Source organism: Aegilops tauschii, chromosome 3, assembly GCF_002575655.3.
Source record: "Aegilops tauschii subsp. strangulata cultivar AL8/78 chromosome 3, Aet v6.0, whole genome shotgun sequence".
NCBI lineage: Eukaryota > Viridiplantae > Streptophyta > Magnoliopsida > Poales > Poaceae > Aegilops > Aegilops tauschii.
The window spans coordinates 84,764,864-84,787,328 of record NC_053037.3 but is presented as its reverse complement, the minus strand read 5'-3'; the positions used below and the strand labels follow the sequence as shown (position 1 = coordinate 84,787,328).

At 47.6% G+C, this 22,465-nt stretch overlaps 2 protein-coding genes across 2 annotated transcripts; one reads left to right on the top strand and one right to left on the bottom strand.

Annotated features, from left to right (window-relative positions):
* The first annotated feature begins 862 nt into the window (after positions 1-862).
* LOC109778443 (DEAD-box ATP-dependent RNA helicase 35A) lies at positions 863-5,260 on the top strand. The gene is made up of 2 exons (XM_020336999.4): positions 863-1,939; positions 4,050-5,260. Exons 1-2 carry the CDS (start codon positions 960-962, stop codon positions 4,912-4,914), a joined length of 1,845 nt encoding a protein of 614 aa, XP_020192588.3. The 5' UTR covers positions 863-959; the 3' UTR covers positions 4,915-5,260.
* A 1,221-nt stretch (positions 5,261-6,481) lies between these two features.
* LOC109778455 (tuliposide A-converting enzyme 2, chloroplastic) lies at positions 6,482-7,777 on the bottom strand. Its single transcript, XM_020337010.4, has one exon. It carries the CDS (start codon positions 7,665-7,667, stop codon positions 6,726-6,728), a length of 942 nt encoding a protein of 313 aa, XP_020192599.1. The 5' UTR covers positions 7,668-7,777; the 3' UTR covers positions 6,482-6,725.
* Between the last annotated feature and the right edge of the window lie 14,688 nt (positions 7,778-22,465).

Sequence of the window (22,465 nt, the reverse complement as noted above, 5' to 3'; positions counted from 1 at the left end):
CATCAGCTGCCATGGATAGGATCCTTCTCGTGTCACTCCAAACCCTAGAAACTTCACCTGCAGTAGACCCCAAACACGTCAAGCCAAGGTCGGGAAGTGATGCGAACCAATCTGTGGTTGGATGGTTAGAGGGACTGTGGTGTCCCTAACCCACCAGGGTTTAAAACCCGGTGCTCGCATTTATTCCTGCATTTATTTCAGGATTTCTAGCGATGCGCATTCAGTGGGAGGAGACGTTCCCGTCGATGACGAGGTGCCTACGGTAACTTCGTAAATTTTAAGTTGATATGTCGGCTCAGTCTTTCGGAGGTGCTCATAGAGGGTAGGGCGTGCGTGTGTGCGTTCATAGGGGTGAGTGTATGTGCATGTATATGAGCGCTTGCGTCTGTACTGTGTTAAAAAAGGCTGGGAAGTGACAAATGGTCACTCCTAGATCAGCCCGAGCGGTTGCAGAACGGGGAGGAAGCAGCGGCGGAGGACGGTGACTCAATGTGGACGTGACAACGAGAGGATGAAGCCCTAGCGAGAGAGGAAAAGATAAAAAAAATCCTTTGATAGTGGACTTTCCTTAAGATGTGTTTTCGAATAATTGGCCCACAGAATTTTTAAACAAAATTCGCCAAAAAAGAATTTCTTAAATAACACACACACAAAAATAACCTTAAATGCACCTGACGGCAAATGGCGGTTTGCTTCGCTCTCTGGTCGAATCGATATGGCAAACGGCGGTTTGCTTCGCTCTCTGGTCGAATCGATATAGGGGGTGTTTGGTTCAGAAGTCCTAGACTTTTTCTAGTCCCTGTAGAAAAAGTCCCTTTCGTTTGGTTCCTAGGGACTTTTTAGGGATTTTTTCTAGTCTCTGGGATAAAAAGCCCCCGTACTCTCCACTCTCGTCTCCCTCCCGTGCCCGACGAAATCCCCACCTCTGCCTCTCCTTCCTCCGAACCCTAACCCCAGCCATGCCCCCCGGCGCGGCGGCCGCCGCCAAATCCGATGACGAGGACGACTACGAGGAGTACATCCCCGTCTCCAAGCGCAGGGCCATGGAGGCCGACCGCCTCCGCCACCAGCGCCTCTCCAAGCCCGCCGCCGCCGCCTCCGCGGGCTCCCTACCACCGCCCCCGCCCCCGCCGACGGCCAACCCCGCCGCCGCCCCCGATGACGCAGCCCCCGCCGCCAAGCCCAGCCTCCTCGTCACGTCCACGCAGCTCAAGCGCGCGGCCCCGGAGGTCACCGCCACCGAGCAGATCATCCTGCAGGAGAAGGAGATGATCGACAACCTCTCCAACAAGAACACGCTCATGTCCGTGCGGGAGCTCGCCAAGGGCATCACCTACACCGAGCCGCTCCGCACCGGCTGGAAGCCGCCGCTGCGGCTCCGCCGCATGCCGCGCACCAAGGCCGACGAGCTCCGCCGCAAGTGGCACATCCTCGTCGAAGGCGACGAGATCCCGCCGCCCGCCCGCGACTTCCGTGACCTCCGCTTCCCCGAGCCCGTCCTCCGGATGCTCCGCGAGAAGGGCATCGTGCAGCCCACGCCCATCCAGGTGCAGGGGCTTCCCGTGGTGCTCTCCGGGCGCGACATGATCGGCATCGCCTTCACCGGGTCAGGGAAGACTCTGGTGTTCGTGCTGCCCCTCATCATGGTGGCGCTGCAAGAGGAGATGTTGATGCCTATTGTGCCTGGGGAGGGCCCGTTTGGCATGATCATTTGCCCATCACGGGAGCTGGCCAAGCAGACATATGATGTCATCGACATGTTCCTCACTCCACTCAAGCAGGCTGGATTCCCAGAAATACGACCATTGCTTTGCATTGGGGGTATAGACATGAGGACACAACTCGATGTGGTGAAGAAGGGCGTACATATTGTGGTGGCCACACCTGGACGGCTCAAGGATCTTCTCGCCAAGAAGAAGATGAACCTTGACAATTGCAGGTACCCATTGGATTTTGTGATTGATTTGGTGTTTTTATGGCTTTGACAGATAACAGAGTATAACTGTTCTGCTAGTCTCATAGGTTCATAATTTTCTACTTAGGCGTTGAGCCAGATAATGAAGTTTGAACTAAAACTCTGTTATGGCTGAATTGCTAATATGAAAGCTACATAGGATATGCTTTTCAGCAATAGCCCTGTTTCCGGATAAGCTCAAGAGATACACTTGCTCCCTTTGTTCTAGTCTTCACTAAAGATCTTGGGACATACTCCCTCCGTAAAGAAATGTAGTAGTGATCTAAACACTCTTATATTTCTTTACGGAGGGAGTATTAGTGTGGATGGACTGGTGAGTGTATTTCTGATGGGTAAAACACATAATTCGTCAGTGAATGTGATGTACATTTGTACATTGCATTAGGGGTGATCACAAGACAATGTTTGCTGATGTGAGGGATGTAGGAGGAAGATGAGACTAGACTGGGTAGAGAAGATTTGAGATAAGATAAGGACTTCCATTGTTCAAGAAGAGCCCTGTTTTCTGATAAGCTCAAGAAAATACACTTACTGCCTTTGTTCTAATCTTAACTAAAATTCTCGGGATGCATTTTTTTAGCTGGACTGGTGAGTGTATTTCTGATGGATAAAACTTGGTATTTCGTCAATGAATGTGATGCACATTTGTACATTGCAATAGCCAATAGGGGTGACCGCCAGACAATGTGGCTGATGTGAGGGTTGTAGAGGAAGATGAGATTATACTGGGTAGAGAAGGCAATGAGATAATGACTTCATTGTTCCTGATTAATGCCAACGATTACAGTAGTCATCGTCAAGGGCTCTCCTAACAAATATTGGCCAGATCCGAGATTAGTCTAAATGTAAACTTGTCTAACTGAGTAGCAGTGGTGATGGCCTGGGGAGGAATACAGGAGTAATAAGATGAGACCATAGACTGTAGAGAAGATTTTGGATGAGACAGTTCGATTGTTCTTCTTGGTTATTGGTTAATGCCAACAATTACAATAGGCATCGCTATATGGTGGGTTCTGCTAGCAAACATAGGCCATATCAATCTAAATGTAAACATGCTTGATAGATCAAAGAACTAATCCTCATCGTTGGGAAGTAATTAAACTATTGGAAAATAAATAGATTGGTATGGTGGAACCATCCTGATCCTAGATGCTGACCTACTGCTACCAAGATGTTACTTTCATGGACAATGCCGGTGTGTGGTAATTTCTGCATGCATGAATTTGTGTGGATGCTCCATTATCATCCATGCTGATGCTGTACCTCATCACCAAAAGAACTTGTTATACAAGTGATGCACATAGTAAACAAATACTGTTCACAAGCTATTATTTGGAAGTAGTAACATAGCCTTCTTTCTAATAGATTAACACCTTTAAGCAGGGCTTAATGTTTTGATTTACAAACGATAAAGGTAAATGTAAGACTTTCGAGTAGAAGTGATATATTAAAAAGGAGTATGTTGTTATTGTTTCTTGACTAAATGTTTATATTATTTTTCCTGACTTCTACACTGCAGTTATGTGTCCGGTATCAATTCTATTGTTGAAGTCTGCCCCTTAGTAGCAACAATCTGTAATTTCATAGCTCAACCCTTATGATGTGCACTGCAATTTGTGAATTTGGCATAATGAATTTTAAGTGTGCGCTGCTCCAATGAAGAATAAGATACATAAAACGATGCAATGTTGAATCTTTAGGTTTCACTAAGAACGCTTATTTACCAACACATACACGCTGTTTAGTTTTAAACCATCCTCAGTTGCTGATTTCCTTATACATGCTGCATAGTTGTACAAATGTTGAAAGTTGAGTGGCTCTGGACCAAATTTAGGGGATTAGAGCTGTCAATCCTCCATGCTCCATATGTATGCACTGTGAAGTGTCACTGTTCAAAGACCAGAATATGCCCCCATTACCTAGGACATAACCATTTTTTAAATGCAAATGTTTTAGCCTGTATTTTATTGTTCTACATTGGATCATTCATACTAGTAAAACCTCTTCGAGCTTCTTTAAGAAGTACCGCAGACAGTGTTCAAAATTCTTAATAGCGCTTTTTTTATTTGAGCAGGTATTTAACTTTAGATGAAGCTGATAGGCTTGTTGATCTTGGATTTGAAGATGACATTCGGGAGGTTTTTGACCATTTCAAGGCACAAAGGCAAACCCTTCTTTTTTCTGCCACTATGCCCAAGAAGATTCAGAACTTTGCAAAGAGCGCCCTCGTAAAGCCAGTTATCGTCAATGTTGGAAGAGCTGGAGCAGCAAATCTTGATGTCATCCAAGAAGTTGAGTATGTCAAGGAAGATGCCAGAATTATATATCTCCTTGAATGCCTTCAAAAGACTCCACCTCCTGTTCTTATATTTTGTGAAAACAAAGCTGATGTTGACTACATCCATGAGTATCTTCTTCTAAAGGGGGTGGAAGCTGTTGCAATCCACGGAGGCAAAGATCAGGAGGAGAGGCAAAACGCGATTGAGTTCTTCAAGAATGGAAAGAAGGATGTTTTGGTGGCTACTGATGTTGCCTCAAAGGGTCTTGATTTCCCTGATATCCAGCACGTGATTAACTATGATATGCCTGCCGAAATAGAGAACTATGTCCACAGGATTGGTCGAACTGGTCGATGCGGGAAAACGGGAATAGCAACCACGTTCATCAACAAGAACCAGACAGAGACCACGCTTCTTGACCTCAAGCACCTGCTCAAGGAAGCGAAGCAAAGAATACCACCAGTGCTTGCTGAGCTCGTTGACCCGCTGGAGGATGCTGAAGCTATTGCCAAGGAGAGTGGTGTCAAAGGATGTGCATTCTGTGGTGGGCTTGGGCATCGTCTTGCTGACTGTCCAAAGCTGGAGCACCAGAAGTCCGTGGCGATTGCCGGCTCCAGAAGAGATTACTACGGCGGTGGAGGTTACCGTGGAGAAATATGATTACATCATCATATTATTATGACTGTATGTTTTATCAAGAGGTAAAATGCTGCAGCTTCAGCTCATCCATGCTTGAGAGATCATGCAATCTGAAGTTCCCTCCTTAGTCCTCGTATCCTAGAAGACTTGTCATCACATTATGTTTCAAGTGATGATGACTTGATGTAGTATATTTCTCTGCATACGAAGCTGTACTGTTGTAATATGTAATATCGAGTGGCAGATTTTTCGGTGAGGAGGGTATTATTTCTTGAGCACCAGTATCATGTCTAAATAGTGATCTAAACGCTCTTATATTTCTTTACAGATGAGTAACAGAGAGTGAGCTGTGAAGCTATAATAGTTATATTGGCCATCTTTTTCTTTTTTTGGATGGAGGATATTGGCATCTTTTAGGGAGCTTGGGCGAGCATCACACTAGTTTGATTTATTGTTAACAGCTTGAAAGTTCAGAACATCTGCCATGGAAATATACAGGTTGCTTGACTTGTTGCTGAACCCTCACACTTACCTCCTAGATACATCAATTTAAGCGTCGACGAATTTCGGACGGAGGGAGTGAGCCAAAAGGCAAAAGAAGTGAAACAAACATTCTTCTTCATAAGGAGTTAAAAGGCCATCATCATCATCATAATACTGCGTCTAGAAGCTTTTAAGATGACCACCATGATACTACCGCCTCCTTTCAAAAGGTGATGACGATGATCATCAATACTACTGTTACAACCACCATCTCTCTGCAGATTAGAGTACCCTAAGAAACCTACAGTTTGAAACTGAGCTCGGACGAGCATCACAGCGGTTTTGCTAAAGCACATTTATCTACACATGTTAAGTATTGTACGTCTAAGTCCTATGCCATCCTATGTCATCGATTTTACGTGAAGATTCTTGTCGATTTTTTAAATGTTTTTTAACACAGTTAGGACGCATACATAGATAAACACATATACTCATCCTATGAACACACCTTGGAAAGAATAAGCCGGCACATCATCATGAAATTAATGAAGTTGGCACAGACACCTTCATAGTCGACTGGAACGTCTTCCCTCACTAAACGCATATTACCGGATGGACTGAAAAAAATTCCGAAGAATACAAACACTAGTGCTAAGTCTAACTTGGAACCTTGATGGGCTAGCATACCATTGCCGCATAATCAACCAACCAAAGATTGATCCTCTTTTTTCTGTTTGATTGATGGTTGAGTTATTTAGATGTGTAATAATTTGGGTACTCTGGATACACATCTATATTTCCAATGCTAATTTTGGTGTCGCAGACGAGTAAGGCTCGGGCCTATCCATCCAATTTATCTTGCATTTACCACCTAGGCTCATATAGTAGGTAAGCAAAACATAACTGTATGGGCTCCTAGAAATTAATTGTATCTAATTGGAGCCCACAAGGCAAGCAGTCCATTGCACATCACTCAGCAAACACTAACAATCGAATCGCCAAAAGAAAATACAATAAAATATACCTTCTTGTTTTCAAATTATAAAATGTTTTTATTTTTCTAAGCATATGTATATGGACTTGTTTTAGTCTGTTCGTTCACTCGTTTCAGTCTGTAAGTAGTTCATATTAAAATATTTAAAACTCATTAGGATCAGAGGTGATAATTGGTAAAGCTAAAGACCCCTAAAATTGAGATGTAGCCAGGTAGGTGAGGAAGCAGGAGGATGATTGGAGTTGCTCCAGTAAATCCAATTTATTTCATCGTCACAATCCAAGAACGGAGCACAAACACGTCTAGGATTGCCATGGCTAAAATTCACCGAGTTGCAATTCCGGTGAGGAGAGCATCAAGCTGCCGCGTTAACGAAGGCCACGATCCTGTCGAGCATCTCCTTGGCCTTGTCGCAGTCGGGCTTGAAGAGGTAGAAGACGTGGCCCTCCCCGTCCGTCTCCAGCATTTCCACTCCCTTGCCGGCGGCGGCCAGCGCCTCCGCGTACGCGCGGCCGCGCCACCTGAGGAAGTCGCCCTCCGCCGTGCACACCATCACCCGCTCGCACGCCAGCGCCCCCAGCCCCGGCGCGCCGGGCGCCATGGGGTTCATCCGCGGGTCGTCCATGCCGGTGGTGCCCGGGCACGCGAACATCCAGAGCCCCGCGCCCCGGGCGCGCGCCGCGGGGTCGCGTGTCTCCTCCCCCACGGTCTCGGAGCCCCAGAACCAGGGGTGGATCAGCACCGCGCCCCCGAGGCGCGCGGCGCCCGGCTGGATGGCGACGTGGTGGCAGATGTTGGCGCCGGCGCTGTCGCCGGCCACGAAGACGCGGTCGAGGTCGCCGTGCGCCGCGACCCAGGGGTCGGCCGCGGAGAGCACCCAGCGGAGCGCGTCGAGGCAGTCGTCGTAGGCCGCCGGGAGCGGGTGCTCCGGCGCGAGGCGGTAGTCGAGGGAGACGCCGAGGGCCGGGCAGGCGGAGGACAGATCGTTGAGGAAGCGGTGGTAGTTGGGGGACTTTGCCGACTCGGCCACGAAGCCGCCGCCGTGGACGTAGACGATGACGGGGAGCTTCGCCGCCGTGGCGGCCGCGGCGGATGGGGGCAGGTAGAGGCGGGCGGAGTAGGCACCGAGGTCGACGTCCTTGGACTGGACGCCGGTGGAGGGGTCGGGCCCTGGTGCGACGGGCGGGAGCACGAGGGGGCGCTCGATGCGGCCGCTCTTGTAGACTCGGAGGAGCGGGCCGAACTCGTGCATCAGCTCGTCGTCGGCGGCGGGTGCAGGTGCGGTGTTGGACGCCATGCGCGCGCTCTCTCTCTCTCAGTGGCGAATGCTCGGGGGGTGAGGGGAGCCGGCTGCTGTGTCTGTGTGTAATTGTTTCCTGGGTGGGATCTCCGGATGAAATAGACATCGCGATCGCGGTGTACGTATTTGTGCCTTGGGATCTCCGGAAGGGAAAAGGCATCGCGCGAACGGCGTGGCGGTGGACTGATGTTGTGCGGTTGAACCGACAAACGCTTCCCTTCCGCCGGTCTGGCTGGCTTGCGACAAATGCTTGACCGTTCGGCGCGTTTACACTCACTCTCTACTTGTTCTACTATTCACACCGAAATGATGTACTGGCCGGATCAGCTACCGATCAGCTCTTCCAGTCCACCGCTTAGGTTGCCGACGGGAAGGGAAGGAGGTCGTCGTCGCCGCCTCTTTTTTTCCCCCAAGCAGACCGAAAGTCGGACGAAAACCGTCACGGACCGTTGAGCGGCCACACATGATACGCACGTCATTGCGTGGAAAACCTTTTGATTTTGAATACCTTATGACGAAAACCGTCACGAACCGCTGGATTGGCAGGGAAGACTTCGGGCCTGTTCGGCAGCTCCCCAACTCCAATAAATCCTCAAATCCAGCTTCGTTTTTCGATCCCTAGCTTCCGGCGCGAGCGCTAGCGTAGCGCTGAGAAATTCGTTCGGCTCCTCTCTCCAGCTTCTCGTACGTGTTAGCAGGCCAACCTGGCTGGCGGGCCGGAGCCCAGCCGGCTCAACAGGTAAGGTGGCCTTAGGGCCCAGGCGAACACACGAGAACAGGGGAAATAGAAGTAGCGAACCGGTACGTGACCCCTTCGATTCACTTCGCGGTGGCAGCTGCTCGTAAATAACGCCAACTCCAGATTCTCGATTTCTGAGATCACCGAAACCGTCGCTCCGAGTTTTTGTACGTGCGTGCCGCTCTGCTCCAGGAAGCCAGCTTCTTGGAGCTGAGCCGTTCGGGCTAGCTCCGCTCGTAGATTTGCGGAAGCTGGGAGCCAGCGAGCTACCGAACATGCCCTTTTTGTCACTCTGTGCATTTGAAAACCGAACCGAAAACCATACCGAAAATAAACCGAACCGAACCGATTTTATGGTTTTTATGGTTTCTGGTTTCGGTATGGTATGAACTTTTCATACCGATTTGAACTTTGGTTTTTATGGTATATACCGAAAAACCGAACGGTTAACCGAATAAATCGAAGTAAAAAATAAATTTATATTTCCTGAGATGAACAACCATACAAGTTGTCATTTTTCTTGTACATGAGTCAAATTCACTACTAAGCACGTAAATTTTTCTTGTAACATAGTCATTTTTCTCTTTTTAAAATGCTAAGCACGTCCATAACCATCAACAGATGAATCAATGCATGCATATATACTTATATATGTAGTCATATACTATTTGTGTAAAATAGTATGTGTTTGAGTCATAAATTTGAAAATTATTATTACGTCATTTTCAAATTCGCGTCAACTTTGGTTTTTATGGTATATACCGAAACCATACCGAAATAATTTGGTATATACCGAAACCGAACCGTATTTTAATTTCATACCGTATTTACCGAAGTATTAATACCGTATAAACCAAAAAATCGTATAAACCGAACCATGTAAACCGAACGCACAGGGTGACCTTCTTGTTGAAAGTAGATTTTTTTTGGAATGTGCCTATTGTAACCGGAGACAATCTACTCCCTCCGTCCCATAATATAAGTGTCAAAAAACGCTCTTATATTATGGGATGGAAGGAGTAGATCTCATGCAGAAGAAATTGAAGAAAATAAATAAATATTCAAAAGAATAGGGGGGGGGGATTTGAGGGGGCAGATTCCCAAGAATAAAGTTGAATGGATGAAAGAATTGGAATGCTTGGAGGTTCTAGAGGAATTACGATTTTAAACCAAAGAGCAAATGGCTAGGAGATTTTCTTGCAAACTCAATACACACATTGCTGGAAGAAGAGGAGGAATATTGACAGAACAGATCTAGTGAAAATTGGCTACTCAAAGGGGATAACGACACTACCTACTTCACAAGATTGTTAATGGGAACAACAACAAAGCCTTTAGTCCCAAACAAGTTGGGGTAGGCTAGAGGTGAAACCCATAAGATCTCGCGACCACCTCATGGCTCTGGCACATGGATAGCAAGCTTCCACGCACCACTGTCCATAGCTAGTTCTTTGGTGATACTCTAATCCTTCAGGTCTCTCTTAACGGACTCCTCACATGTCAAATTCGGTCTACCCTGCCCTCTCTTGACATTCTCCGCACGCTTTAGCCGTCCGCTATGCACTGGAGCTTCTGGAGGCCTGTGTTGAATATGCCCAAACCATCTTAGACGATGTTGGACAAGCTTCTCTTCAATTGGTGCTACCCCAACTCTATCTCGTATATCATCATTCCGGACTCGATCCTTCCTCATGTGGCCACACATCCATCTCAACATACGCATCCCCGCCACACCGAACTATTGAACATGTCGCCTTTTAGTCGGCCAACACTGAACACCATACAACATTGCAGGTCGAACCGCCGTCGTGTAGAACTTGCCTTTTAGCTTTTGTGGCACTCTCTCGTCACAGAGAATGCCAGAAGCTTGGCGCCACTTCATCCATCCGGCTTTGATTCGATGGTTCACATCTTCATCAGTACCCCATCCTCCTGAAGCATTGACCCCAAATATCGAAAGGTGTCCTTCTGAGGTACCACCTGCCCATCAAGGCTAACCTCCTCCTCCTCACACCTAGTAGTACTGAAACGACACATCATGTACTCGGTTTTAGTTCTACTAAGCCTAAACCCTTTCGATTCCAAGTTTGTCTCCATAACTCTAAATTCCTATTTACCCCCGTCCGACTATCGTCAACTAGCACAACATCATCCGCAAAGAGCATACACCATGGGATATCTCCTTGTATATCCCTTGTGACCTCATCCATCACCAAGGCAAAAAATACAAGGGCTCAAAGCTGACCCCTGATGCAGTCCTATCTTAACCGGGAAGTCATCGGTCTCGACATCACTTGTTCGAACACTTGTCACAACATTATCGTACATGTCCTTGATGAGGGTAATGTACTTTGCTGGGACTTTGTGTTTCTCCAAGGCCCACCACATGACATTCCGCGGTATCTTATCATAGGCCTTCTCCAAGTCAATGAACACCATATGCAAGTCCTTTTACTCCCTGTATCTCCCCATAAGTTGTCGTACCAAGAAAATGGCTTCCATGGTCGACCTCCCAGGCATGAAACCAAACTGATTTTTGGTCACGCTTGTCATTCTTCTTAAGCGGTGCTCAATGACTCTTTCCCATGGCTTCATTGTATGGCTCATCAGCTTAATTCCACGGTAATTAGTACAACTCTGAACACCCCCTTGTCCTTGAAGATTGGTACTAATATACTCCGTCTCCATTCTTCTAGCATGTTGTTTGCCCAAAAATGAGGTTGAAAAGCTTGGTTAGCCATACTATCACTATGTCCCCGAGGCCTTTCCACACCTCAATGGGGATACAATCAGGGCCCATCGCCTTGCCTCCTTTCATCCTTTTTAGAGCCTCCTTGACCTCAAACTCCTGGATTCGCTGCACAAAGCGCATGCTGGTCTCATCAGAGGAGTCGTCCAGTTCAATGGTAGAACTCTCATTCTCCCCATTGAACAGCTTGTCGAAGTACTTCCGCCATCTATGCTTAATCTCCTCCTCCTTCACCAAGAGCTGGTCTGCTCCATCCTTGATGCATTTGACTTGGACAATATCCCTCTTCTTCCTCTCTCGGATCTTGACCATCTTATAGATGTCCCTTTCGCCTTCCTTCGTGCCTAACCGTCGGTAGAGGTCCTCATATGCCCGGCCCCTTTGCTTCACTGACAGCTCGCCTTGCGGCCTTCTTCGCCATCTTGTACTTCTCTATGTTGTCTGCACTCCTACCCAGGTATAGGCATCTGAAGCAATCTTTCTTCTCTTTAATCACCTTCTGGACATCATCATTCCACCACCAAGTATCCTTATCTTCGCTTCTCCTTCCCTTGGACACTCCAAACTCCTCTGAGGCCACCTTACGAATGCAAGTCGCCATTTTCATCCACACATTGTCCGCATCCCCTCCTTCCTGTTGGGAATCGTAGCATAATTTTAAAATTTTCCTACGCTCACCAAGATGCATCTATGGAGTATACTAGCAACGAGGGGAAAGGAGTGCATCTACATACCCTTGTAGATCGCGAGCGGAAGCGTTCCAATGAACGTGGATGACGGAGTCGTACTCGCCGTGATCCAAATCACCGATGACCGACTGCCGAACGGACGGCACCTCCGCGTTCAACACACGTACGGTGCAGCGACGTCTCCTCCTTCTTGATCCAGCAAGGGGGAAGGAGAGGTTGATGGAGATCCAGCAGCACGACGGCGTGGTGGTGGATGTAGCGGGATGCCGGCAGGGCTTCGCCGAGCTTCTACGAGAGAGAGAGGTGTAGCAGGGGAGGAGGGAGGCGCCCAAGGCTGTGTTGTTGCTGCCCTCCCTCCCCCCTTTATATAGGCCCCCTGGGAGGGGGGGGGGGAGCCGGCCAGGGATCCCATCTGGATGGGGGGCGGCGGCCAGGGGGTTGCCTTGCCCCCCAAGGCAAGTGGGGCGCCCCCCACCCCTAGGGTTTCCAACCCTAGGCGCAGGGGGGAGGCCCATGGGGGGGGGGCGCCCAGCCCACTAGGGGCTGGTTCCCTTCCCACTTCAGCCCACGGGGCCCTCCGGGATAGGTGGCCCCACCCGGTGGACCCCCGGGACCCTTCCGGTGGTCCCGGTACAATACCGGTAACCCCCGAAACTTTCCCGGTGGCCGAAACTTGACTTCCTATATATAATTCTTCACCTCCGGACCATTCCGGAACTCCTCGTGACGTCCGGGATCTCATCCGGGACTCCGAACAACTTTCGGGTTTCCGCATACACATATCTCTACAACCCTAGCGTCACCGAACCTTAAGTGTGTAGACCCTACGGGTTCGGGAGACATGCAGACATGACCGAGACGCCTCTCCGGTCAATAACCAACAGCGGGATCTGGATACCCATGTTGGCTCCCACATGTTCCACGATGATCTCATCGGATGAACCACGGTGTCGAGGATTCAATCAATCCCGTATGCAATTCCCTTTGTCAATCGGTATGTTACTTGTCCGAGATTCGATCGTCGGTATCCCAATACCATGTTCAATCTCGTTACCGGCAAGTCTCTTTACTCGTACCGCAATGCATGATCCCGTGACTAACGCCTTAGTCACATTGAGCTCATTATGATGATGCATTACCGAGTGGGCCCAGAGATACCTCTCCGTCACACGGAGTGACAAATCCCAGTCTCGATCCGTGCCAACCCAACAGACACTTTCGGAGATACCCGTAGTGCACCTTTATAGTCACCCAGTTACGTTGTGACGTTTGGCACACCCAAAGCACTCCTACGGTATCCGGGAGTTGCACGATCTCATGGTCTAAGGAAAAGATACTTGACATTGGAAAAGCTCTAGCAAACGAAACTACACGATCTTTTATGCTATGCTTAGGTTTGGGTCTTGTCCATCACATCATTCTCCTAATGATGTGATCCCGTTATCAATGACATCCAATGTCCATAGTCAGGAAACCATGACTATCTGTTGATCAACGAGCTAGTCAACTAGAGGCTTACTAGGGACACGTTGTGGTCTATGCATTCACACATGTATTACGATTTCCGGACAATACAATTATAGCATGAACAATAGACGATTATCATGAACAAAGAAATATAATAATAACCATTTATTATTGCCTCTAGGGCATATTTCCAACAGTCTCCCACTTGCACTAGAGTCAATAATCTAGTTACATTGTGATGAATCGAACACCCATTGCGTCCTGGTGTTGATCATGTTTTGCTCTAGGGAGAGGTTTAGTCAACGGATCTGCTACATTCAGGTCCGTATGTACTTTACAAATATCTATGTCTCCATTTTGAACACTTTCACGAATGGAGTTGAAGCGACGCTTGATATGCCTGGTCTTCCTGTGAAACCTGGGCTCCTTCGCAAGGGCAATAGCTCCAGTGTTGTCACAGAAGAGAGTCATCGGGCCCGACGCATTGGGAATCACCCCTAGGTCAGTAATGAACTCCTTCATCCAGACTGCTTCCTGCGCTGCCTCCGAGGCTGCCATGTACTCCGCTTCACATGTAGATCCCGCCACGACGCTTTGCTTGCAACTGCACCAGCTTACTGCTCCTCCATTCAAAATATACACGTATCCGGTTTGTGACTTCGAGTCATCCAGATCTGTGTCGAAGCTAGCGTCGACGTAACCCTTTACGACGAGCTCTTCGTCACCTCCATAAACGAGAAACATATCCTTAGTCCTTTTCAGGTACTTTAGGATATTCTTGACCACTGTCCAGTGTTCCATGCCGGGATTACTTTGGTACCTTCCTACCAAACTTACGACAAGGTTTACATCAGGTCTGGTACACAGCATGGCATACATAATAGACCCTATGGCCGAGGCATAGGGGATGACACTCATCTTTTCTATATCTTCTGCCGTGGTCGGGCATTGAGCCGTGCTCAACTGCACACCTTGCAATACAGGCAAGAACCCCTTCTTGGACTGATCCATATTGAACTTCTTCAATATCTTGTCAAGGTATGTACTCTGTGAAAGACCAATGAGGTGTCTCGATCTATCTCTATAGATCTTGATGCCTAATATATAAGCAGCTTCTCCAAGGTCCTTCATTGAAAAACACTTATTCAAATAGGCCTTTATACTTTCCAAGAATTCTATATCATTTCCCATCAATAGTATGTCATCCACATATAATATGAGAAATGCTACAGAGCTCCCACTCACTTTCTTGTAAACACATGCTTCTCCATAAGTCTGTGTAAACCCAAACGCTTTGATCATCTCATCAAAGCGAATGTTCCAACTCCGAGATGCTTGCACCAGCCCATAGATTGAGCGCTGGAGCTTGCATACTTTGTTAGCATTCTTAGGATCGACAAAACCTTCCGGCTGCATCATATACAACTCTTCCTTAAGGAAGCCATTAAGGAATGCCGTTTTGAGGTCCATCTGCCATATCTCATAATCATAGTATGCGGCAATTGCTAACATGATTCGGACGGACTTCAGCTTCGCTACGGGTGAGAAAGTCTCATCGTAGTCAACCCCTTGAACTTGTCGATAACCCTTAGCGACAAGTCGAGCTTTGTAGATGGTCACATTACCATCCGCGTCCGTCTTCTTCTTAAAGATCCATTTGTTTTCTATGGCTCGCCGATCATCGGGCAAGTCAGTCAAAGTCCATACTTCATTTTCATACATGGATCCTATCTCGGATTTCATGGCTTCTAGCCATTTGTCGGAATCCGGGCCCGCCATCGCTTCTTCATAGTTCGAAGGTTCACCGTTGTCTAACAACATGATTTCCAGGACAGGGTTGCCGTACCACTCTGGTGCGGAACGTGTCCTTGTGGACCTACGAAGTTCAGTAACTTGATCCGAAGCTTCATGATCATCATCATTATCTTCCTCCCCAGTCGGTGTAGGCACCACAGGAACATTTTCCCGCGTTGTGCTACTTTCCGGTTCAGAAGGGGTGACTATCACCTCATCAAGTTCCACTTTCCTCCCACTCAATTCTTTCGAGAGAAACTCCTTCTCCATAAAGGACCCGTTCTTGGCAACGAAGATCTTGCCTTCGGATCTGAGGTAGAAGGTATACCCAATAGTTTCCTTAGGGTATCCTATGAAGACGCATCTTTCCGACTTGGGTTCGAGCTTTTCAGGTTGAAGTTTCTTGACATAAGCATCACATCCCCAAACTTTTAGAAATGATAGCTTAGGTTTCTTCCCAAACCATAATTCATACGGTGTCGTCTCAACGGATTTATACGGAGCCCTATTTAAAGTGAATGCGGCAGTCTCTAAAGCATAGCCCCAAAATGAGAGCGGTAAATCAGTAAGAGACATCATAGATCGCACCATATCCAATAGAGTGCGATTACGACGTTCGGACACACCGTTTCTCTGAGGTGTTCCAGGCGGCGTGAGTTGTGAAACTATTCCACATTTCCTTAAGTGTGTACCAAATTCGTGACTTAAATATTCTCCACCACGATCTGATCGTAAGAATTTTATTTTCCTGTCACGTTGATTCTCAACTTCACTCTGAAATTCCTTGAACTTTTCAAAGGTTTCAGACTTGTGTTTCATTAGGTAGACATACCCATATCTACTTAAATCATCAGTGAGAGTGAGAACATAACGATATCCTCCGCGAGCCTCAACACTCATTGGACCGCATACATCGGTATGTATGATTTCCAATAAGTTGGTTGCTCGCTCCATTGTTCCGGAGAACGGAGTCTTGGTCATCTTACCCATGAGGCATGGTTCGCACGTGTCAAATGATTCGTAATCAAGAGACTCCAAAAGTCCATCTGCATGGAGCTTCTTCATGCGCTTGACACCAATGTGACCAAGGCGGCAGTGCCACAAGTATGTGGGACTATCGTTATCAACTTTACATCTTTTGGTATTCACACTATGAACATGTGTAACATTACGTTCGAGATTCATCAAAAATAAACCATTGACCAGCGGGGCATGACCATAAAACATATCTCTCAAATAAATAGAACAACCATTATTCTCGGATTTAAATGAGTAGCCATCTCGAATTAAACGAGATCCAGATACAATGTTCATGCTCAAAGCTGGCACTAAATAACAATTATTGAGGTTTAAAACTAATCCCGTGGGTAGATGCAGAGGTAGCGTGCCGACGGCGATCACATCGACCTTGGAACCATTCCCGACGCGCATCGTCACCTCGTCCTTCGCCAGTCTCCGTTTATTCCGTAGTTCCTGTTTTGAGTTACAAATATGAGCAACCGCACCGGTATCAAACACCCAGGAGCTACTACGAGTACTGGTAAGGTACACATCAATTACATGTATATCACATATACCTTTGGTGTTGCCGGCCTTCTTTTCCACTAAGTATTTGGGGCAATTCCGCTTCCAGTGACCACTTCCCTTGCAATAAAAGCACTCAGTTTCAGGCTTGGGTCCATTCTTTGACTTCTTCCCAGTAACTGGTTTACCGGGCGCGGCAACTCCCTTGCCGACCTTCTTGAAGTTCTTCTTACCCTTGCCCTTCTTGAACTTAGTGGTTTTATTCACCATCAACACTTGATGTTCTTTTCTGATCTCCACCTCCGTTGATTTCAGCATCGAATATATCTCAGGAATGGTCTTTTCCATCCCCTGCATATTGAAGTTCATCACAAAGCTCTTGTAGCTTGGTGGAAGCGACTGAAGGATTCTGTCAATGACCGCGTCATCCGGGAGATTAACTCCCAGCTGAGTCAAGAGGTTGTGCAACCCAGACATTCTGAGTATGTGCTCACTTACAGAACTATTTTCCTCCATTTTATAGCTGAAGAACTTGTCGGAGACATCATATCTCTCGACCCGGGCATGAGCTTGGAAAACCAATTTTAGCTCCTCGAACATCTCATATGCTCCATGTTTCTCAAAACGCTTTTGGAGACCCGGTTCTAAGCTGTAAAGCATGCCGCACTGAACGAGGGAGTAATCATCAGCACGCTGCTTCCAAGCGTTCATAACGTCTTGGTTCTGTGGGATTGGTGCTTCACCTAGCGGTGCTTCTAAGACATAATCTTTCTTGGCTACTATGAGGATGATCCTCAGGTTCCGGACCCAGTCCGTATAGTTGCTGCCATCATCTTTCAGCTTGGTTTTCTCTAGGAACGCGTTGAAATTGAGGACAACGTTGGCCATTAGATCTACAAGACATAGTGTAAAGATTTTAGACTAAGTTCATGATAATTAAGTTCATCTAATCAAATTATTTAATGAACTCCCACTCAGATAGACATCCCTCTAGTCATCTAAGTGAAACATGATCCGAGTTAACTAGGCCGTGTCCGATCATCACGTGAGACGGACTAGTCAAGATCGGTGAACATCTCCATGTTGATCGTATCTTCTATACGACTCATGCTCGACCTTTCGGTCCTCCGTGTTCCGAGGCCATGTCTGTACATGCTAGGCTCGTCAAGTCAACCTAAGTGTATTGCGTGTGTTCCGAGGCCATGTCTGTACATGCTAGGCTCGTCAACACCCGTTGTATGCGAACGTTAGAATCTATCACACCTGATCATCACGTGGTGCTTCGAAACAACGAACCTTCGCAACGGTGCACAGTTAGGGTGAACACTTTCTTGAAATTATTATAAGGGATCAGCTTACTTACTACCGTCATTCTAAGCAAATAAGATGCAAAAACATGATAAACATCACATGCAATCAAATAGTGACATGATATGGCCAATATCATTATGCTCCTTTGATCTCCATCTTCAGGGCACCATGATCATCTTCGTCACTGGCATGACACCATGATCTCCATCATTGTGTCTTCATGAAGTCGTCACGCCAATGATTACTTCTACTTCTATGGCTAACGCGTTTAGCAACAAAGTAAAGTAATTTACATGGCGTTATTCAATGACACGCAGGTCATACAAAATAATAAAGACAACTCCTATGGCTCCTGCCGGTTGTCATACTCATCGACATGCAAGTCGTGATTCCTATTACAAGAATATGATCAATCTCATACATCACATATATCATTCATCACATCTTCTGGCCATATCACATCACATCACACATGCTGCAAAAACAAGTTAGACGTCCTCTAATTGTTGTTGCAAGTTTTTACGTGGTTTGTAGGTTTCTAGCAAGAACGTTTCTTACCTACGTATGACCACAACGTGATTTGCCAATTTCTATTTACCCTTCATAAGGACCCTTTTCATTGAATCCGTTCCGACTAAAGTAGGAGAGTCAGACACCCGCTAGCCACCTTATGCAACTAGTGCATGTCAGTCGGTGGAACCTGTCTCATGTAAGCGTACGTGTAAGGTCGGTCCGGGCCGCTTCATCCCACAATGCCGCCGAAACAAGATAAGACTAGTAGCGGCAAGAAGAATTGGCAAACTCAACGCCCACAACTGCTTTGTGTTCTACTCATGCATAGTAACTACGCATAGGCCTGGCTCATGATGCCACTGTTGGGAATCATAGCATAATTTTAAAATTTTCCTACGCTCACGAAGATGCATCTATGGAGTATACTAGCAACGAGGGGAAAGGAGTGCATCTACATACCCTTGTAGATCGCGAGCGGAAGTGTTCCAATGAACGTGAATGACAGAGTCGTACTCGCCGTGATCCAAATCACCAATGACCGAGTGCCGAACGGACGGCACCTCCGCGTTCATCACACGTACGGTGCAGCGACGTCTCCTCCTTCTTGATCCAGCAAGGGGGAAGGAGAGGTTGATGGAGATCCAGCAGCACGACGGCGTGGTGGTGGATGTAGCGGGATGCCGGCAGGGCTTCGCCGAGCTTCTACGAGAGAGAGAGGTGTAGCAGGGGAGGAGGGAGGCGCCCAAGGCTGTGTTGTTGCTGCCCTCCCTCCCCCCCTTTATATAGGCCCCCTGGGAGGGGGGGGGGGGCGCCGGCCAGGGATCCCATCTGGATGGGGGGCGGCGGCCAGGGGGGTGCCTTGCCCCCCAAGGCAAGTGGGGCGCCCCCCACCCCTAGGGTTTCCAACCCTAGGCGCAGGGGGGAGGCCCATGGGGTGGGCGCCCAGCCCACTAGGGGCTGGTTCCCTTCCCACTTCAGCCCACGGGGCCCTCCGGGATAGGTGGCCCCACCCGGTGGACCCCCGGGACCCTTCCGGTGGTACCGGTACAATACCGGTAACCCCCGAAACTTTCCCGGTGGCCGAAACTTGACTTCCTATATATAATTCTTCACCTCCGGACCATTCCGGAACTCCTCGTGACGTCCGGGATCTCATCCGGGACTCCGAACAACTTTCGGGTTTCCGCATACACATATCTCTACAACCCTAGCGTCACCGAACCTTAAGTGTGTAGACCCTACGGGTTCGGGAGACATGCAGACATGACCGAGATGCCTCTCCGGTCAATAACCAACACCGGGATCTGGATACCCATGTTGGCTCCCACATGTTCCACGATGATCTCATCGGATGAACCACGGTGTCGAGGATTCAGTCAATCCCGTATGCAATTCCCTTTGTCAATCGGTATGTTACTTGTCCGAGATTCGATTGTCGGTATCCCAATACCTTGTTCAATCTCGTTACCGGCAAGTCTCTTTACTCGTACCGCAATGCATGATCCCGTGACTAACGCCTTAGTCACATTGAGCTCATTATGATGATGCATTACCGAGTGGGCCCAGAGATACCTCTCCGTCACACGGAGTGACAAATCCCAGTCTCGATCCGTGCCAACCCAACAGACACTTTCGGAGATACCCGTAGTGCACCTTTATAGTCACCCAGTTACGTTGTGACGTTTGGCACACCCAAAGCACTCCTACGGTATCCGGGAGTTGCACGATCTCATGGTCTAAGGAAAAGATACTTGACATTGGAAAAGCTCTAGCAAATGAAACTACACGATCTTTTATGCCATGCTTAGGATTGGGTCTTGTCCATCACATCATTCTCCTAATGATGTGATCCCGTTATCAATGACATCCAATGTCCATAGTCAGGAAACCATGACTATCTGTTGATCAACGAGCTAGTCAACTAGAGGCTTACTAGGGACACGTTGTGGTCTATGCATTCACACATGTATTACGATTTCCGGACAATACAATTATAGCATGAACAATAGACGATTATCATGAACAAAGAAATATAATAATAACCATTTATTATTGCCTCTAGGGCATATTTCCAACACTTCCTCCCAAGGGCCCTCCTTAATGACCCTCTCCTTGAACGCCTGAGCTACCTCCCGCTTGAGCTTCCACCACTTCGTTCTAGCGACTTTGGCACGCTTATCCCGCTGGACACGAATCCGAAAGCGGAAGTTAGCAACCACTAGCTTATGCTGGGGTACAACACTCTCTCCAGGTATCACTTTACAGTCTAGGCACGCACACCTATCTTCTCTTCTCGAGAGGATGAAATCGATCTGGCTAGAGTGTTGGCCACTACTAAAAGTCACCAGATGTGATTCTCTCTTTCTAAAGAGGATGTTAGCTACAATCATGTCGTAGGCTAGAGCAAAGCTTAAGACATCTTCTCCTTGATTCCTGATGCCATAGCCAAAGCCCCCATGCGCCCCTTCAAAACCTGTGTTAGATGTACCCACATGGCCATTGAGGTCTCCTCCTATGAAGAGCTTCTCACCAATCGGTACACTCCTAACCATGTCTTCCAGGCCTTCCCAGAACTCTCTCTTGGTGTTCTCATTGTGGCATACTTGCGGGGCATACGCGCTGATAACATTGAGAACTAAGCCCCCAACTACCAGCTTGACCAGGATAATCCGGTCCCCACGTCTCTTGACGTCTACCACTCCATACTTGAATCTCTTGTTGATAAAATGCCTACGCCATTTCTGTTTGCAGCCGTCCCCGTGTACCACAGCTTGAAGCCGATATCCTCCACCTCCTTCGCCTTCTGTCCCCTCCATTTGGTTTCCTGGATGCAAAGGATATCAAGACCTCTCCTCACCGCTGCATCAACTAGCTCCCAAAGCTTCCCTGTTACAGACCCTACGTTCCAGCTACCTAAGCGAATCCTCCTAGGCTCGGCTAGCTTCCTTACCCTTCACACTCGTCGAGTCAAATGCGAAGACCCTTGCTCATTTTCCACTACATCTGGGCGCCGATGTAGCGCGCCACTAAGGATGCGACGACCCGATCCTCACTCACTTGCCACCGTATTCGGATCAAGATACGACGCGCCACCAGGGGGGTGACGGCCCGACCCTTGCCCATTTGCCACCACACCCGGGTTCCGATGTGGCACATCACTGAGAGGGTTACGCCCCAACGAAAATCTTTTGGGTTTCATCTCCATAAGAGTGGCTGAGTTTTTACGTTGGCTCGCCAAGCCTATCACAACCCTCCTCCTTTACCCTGGCTTGAGACCGTCTATGTTGAGACAACATAGGCGGAGTTACATGATTGTTAATGGGAGAAAAAAAATTCTCTCTAAGAAATGGATCAGCTGTGATACAGGGGACACCTGCTTTAGTAAATCATGCAACTGGCTATTATAACTTTGGCCCCGTTGTGGGATTCCACTGTAGGCTGAGAAGGGATGTTTGGTTAGAGAGAAGAGAAATGTTATCTGTGGAAGACAATGAATGGCTCAGTAGGCCTTTCTGTGAAGAGGAGATCAAGGCGGTGATTGATGGGATGATGAAACCAAAGCTGCATTTTGTGATGGATTTCCTATAGAATTCTATCAAGTCTGCTGGAGTTTTATCAAGCATGATATCATGATGTGCTTCCATGACTTATGTGAAGGAATGTTGGAATTGTCTAGAATCAAGTTTGGAATTATTACATTGTTACCTAAGGGGGATGAGGCAGATACCATACAAAAATCCAGACCAATCTGTCTCCTGCGTGTTATTTCAAGATGTTCCCAAAAGCTCTAGATGAAGGGTTGAAACCTTTCATGAAAAAAATGATACCCAGGAGCCAAAATGCTTTCATAAAAGGAAGAAATATTATGGATGGAGTGATGTCTTTGCATGAGATATTGCATGATGCAAAAGTAAAGAAACAACAAGGTGTTAAAACTAGATTTTGAGAAGGCCTATGACAAGGTCAACTCGGAGTTCGTGTTCCAAACACTGGTACAACGAGCTGTTAT

Excerpts from the sequence above, each read along its gene's own strand:
- LOC109778443 (XM_020336999.4), top strand. The coding sequence starts at position 960 with ATGCCCCCCGGCGCGGCGGCCGCCGCCAAATCCGATGACGAGGACGAC. Across the intron at positions 1,940-4,049 it reads ATGAACCTTGACAATTGCAG|GTATTTAACTTTAGATGAAG; the intron begins GTACCCATTGGA and ends TTATTTGAGCAG.
- LOC109778455 (XM_020337010.4), bottom strand. The coding sequence starts at position 7,667 with ATGGCGTCCAACACCGCACCTGCACCCGCCGCCGACGACGAGCTGATG.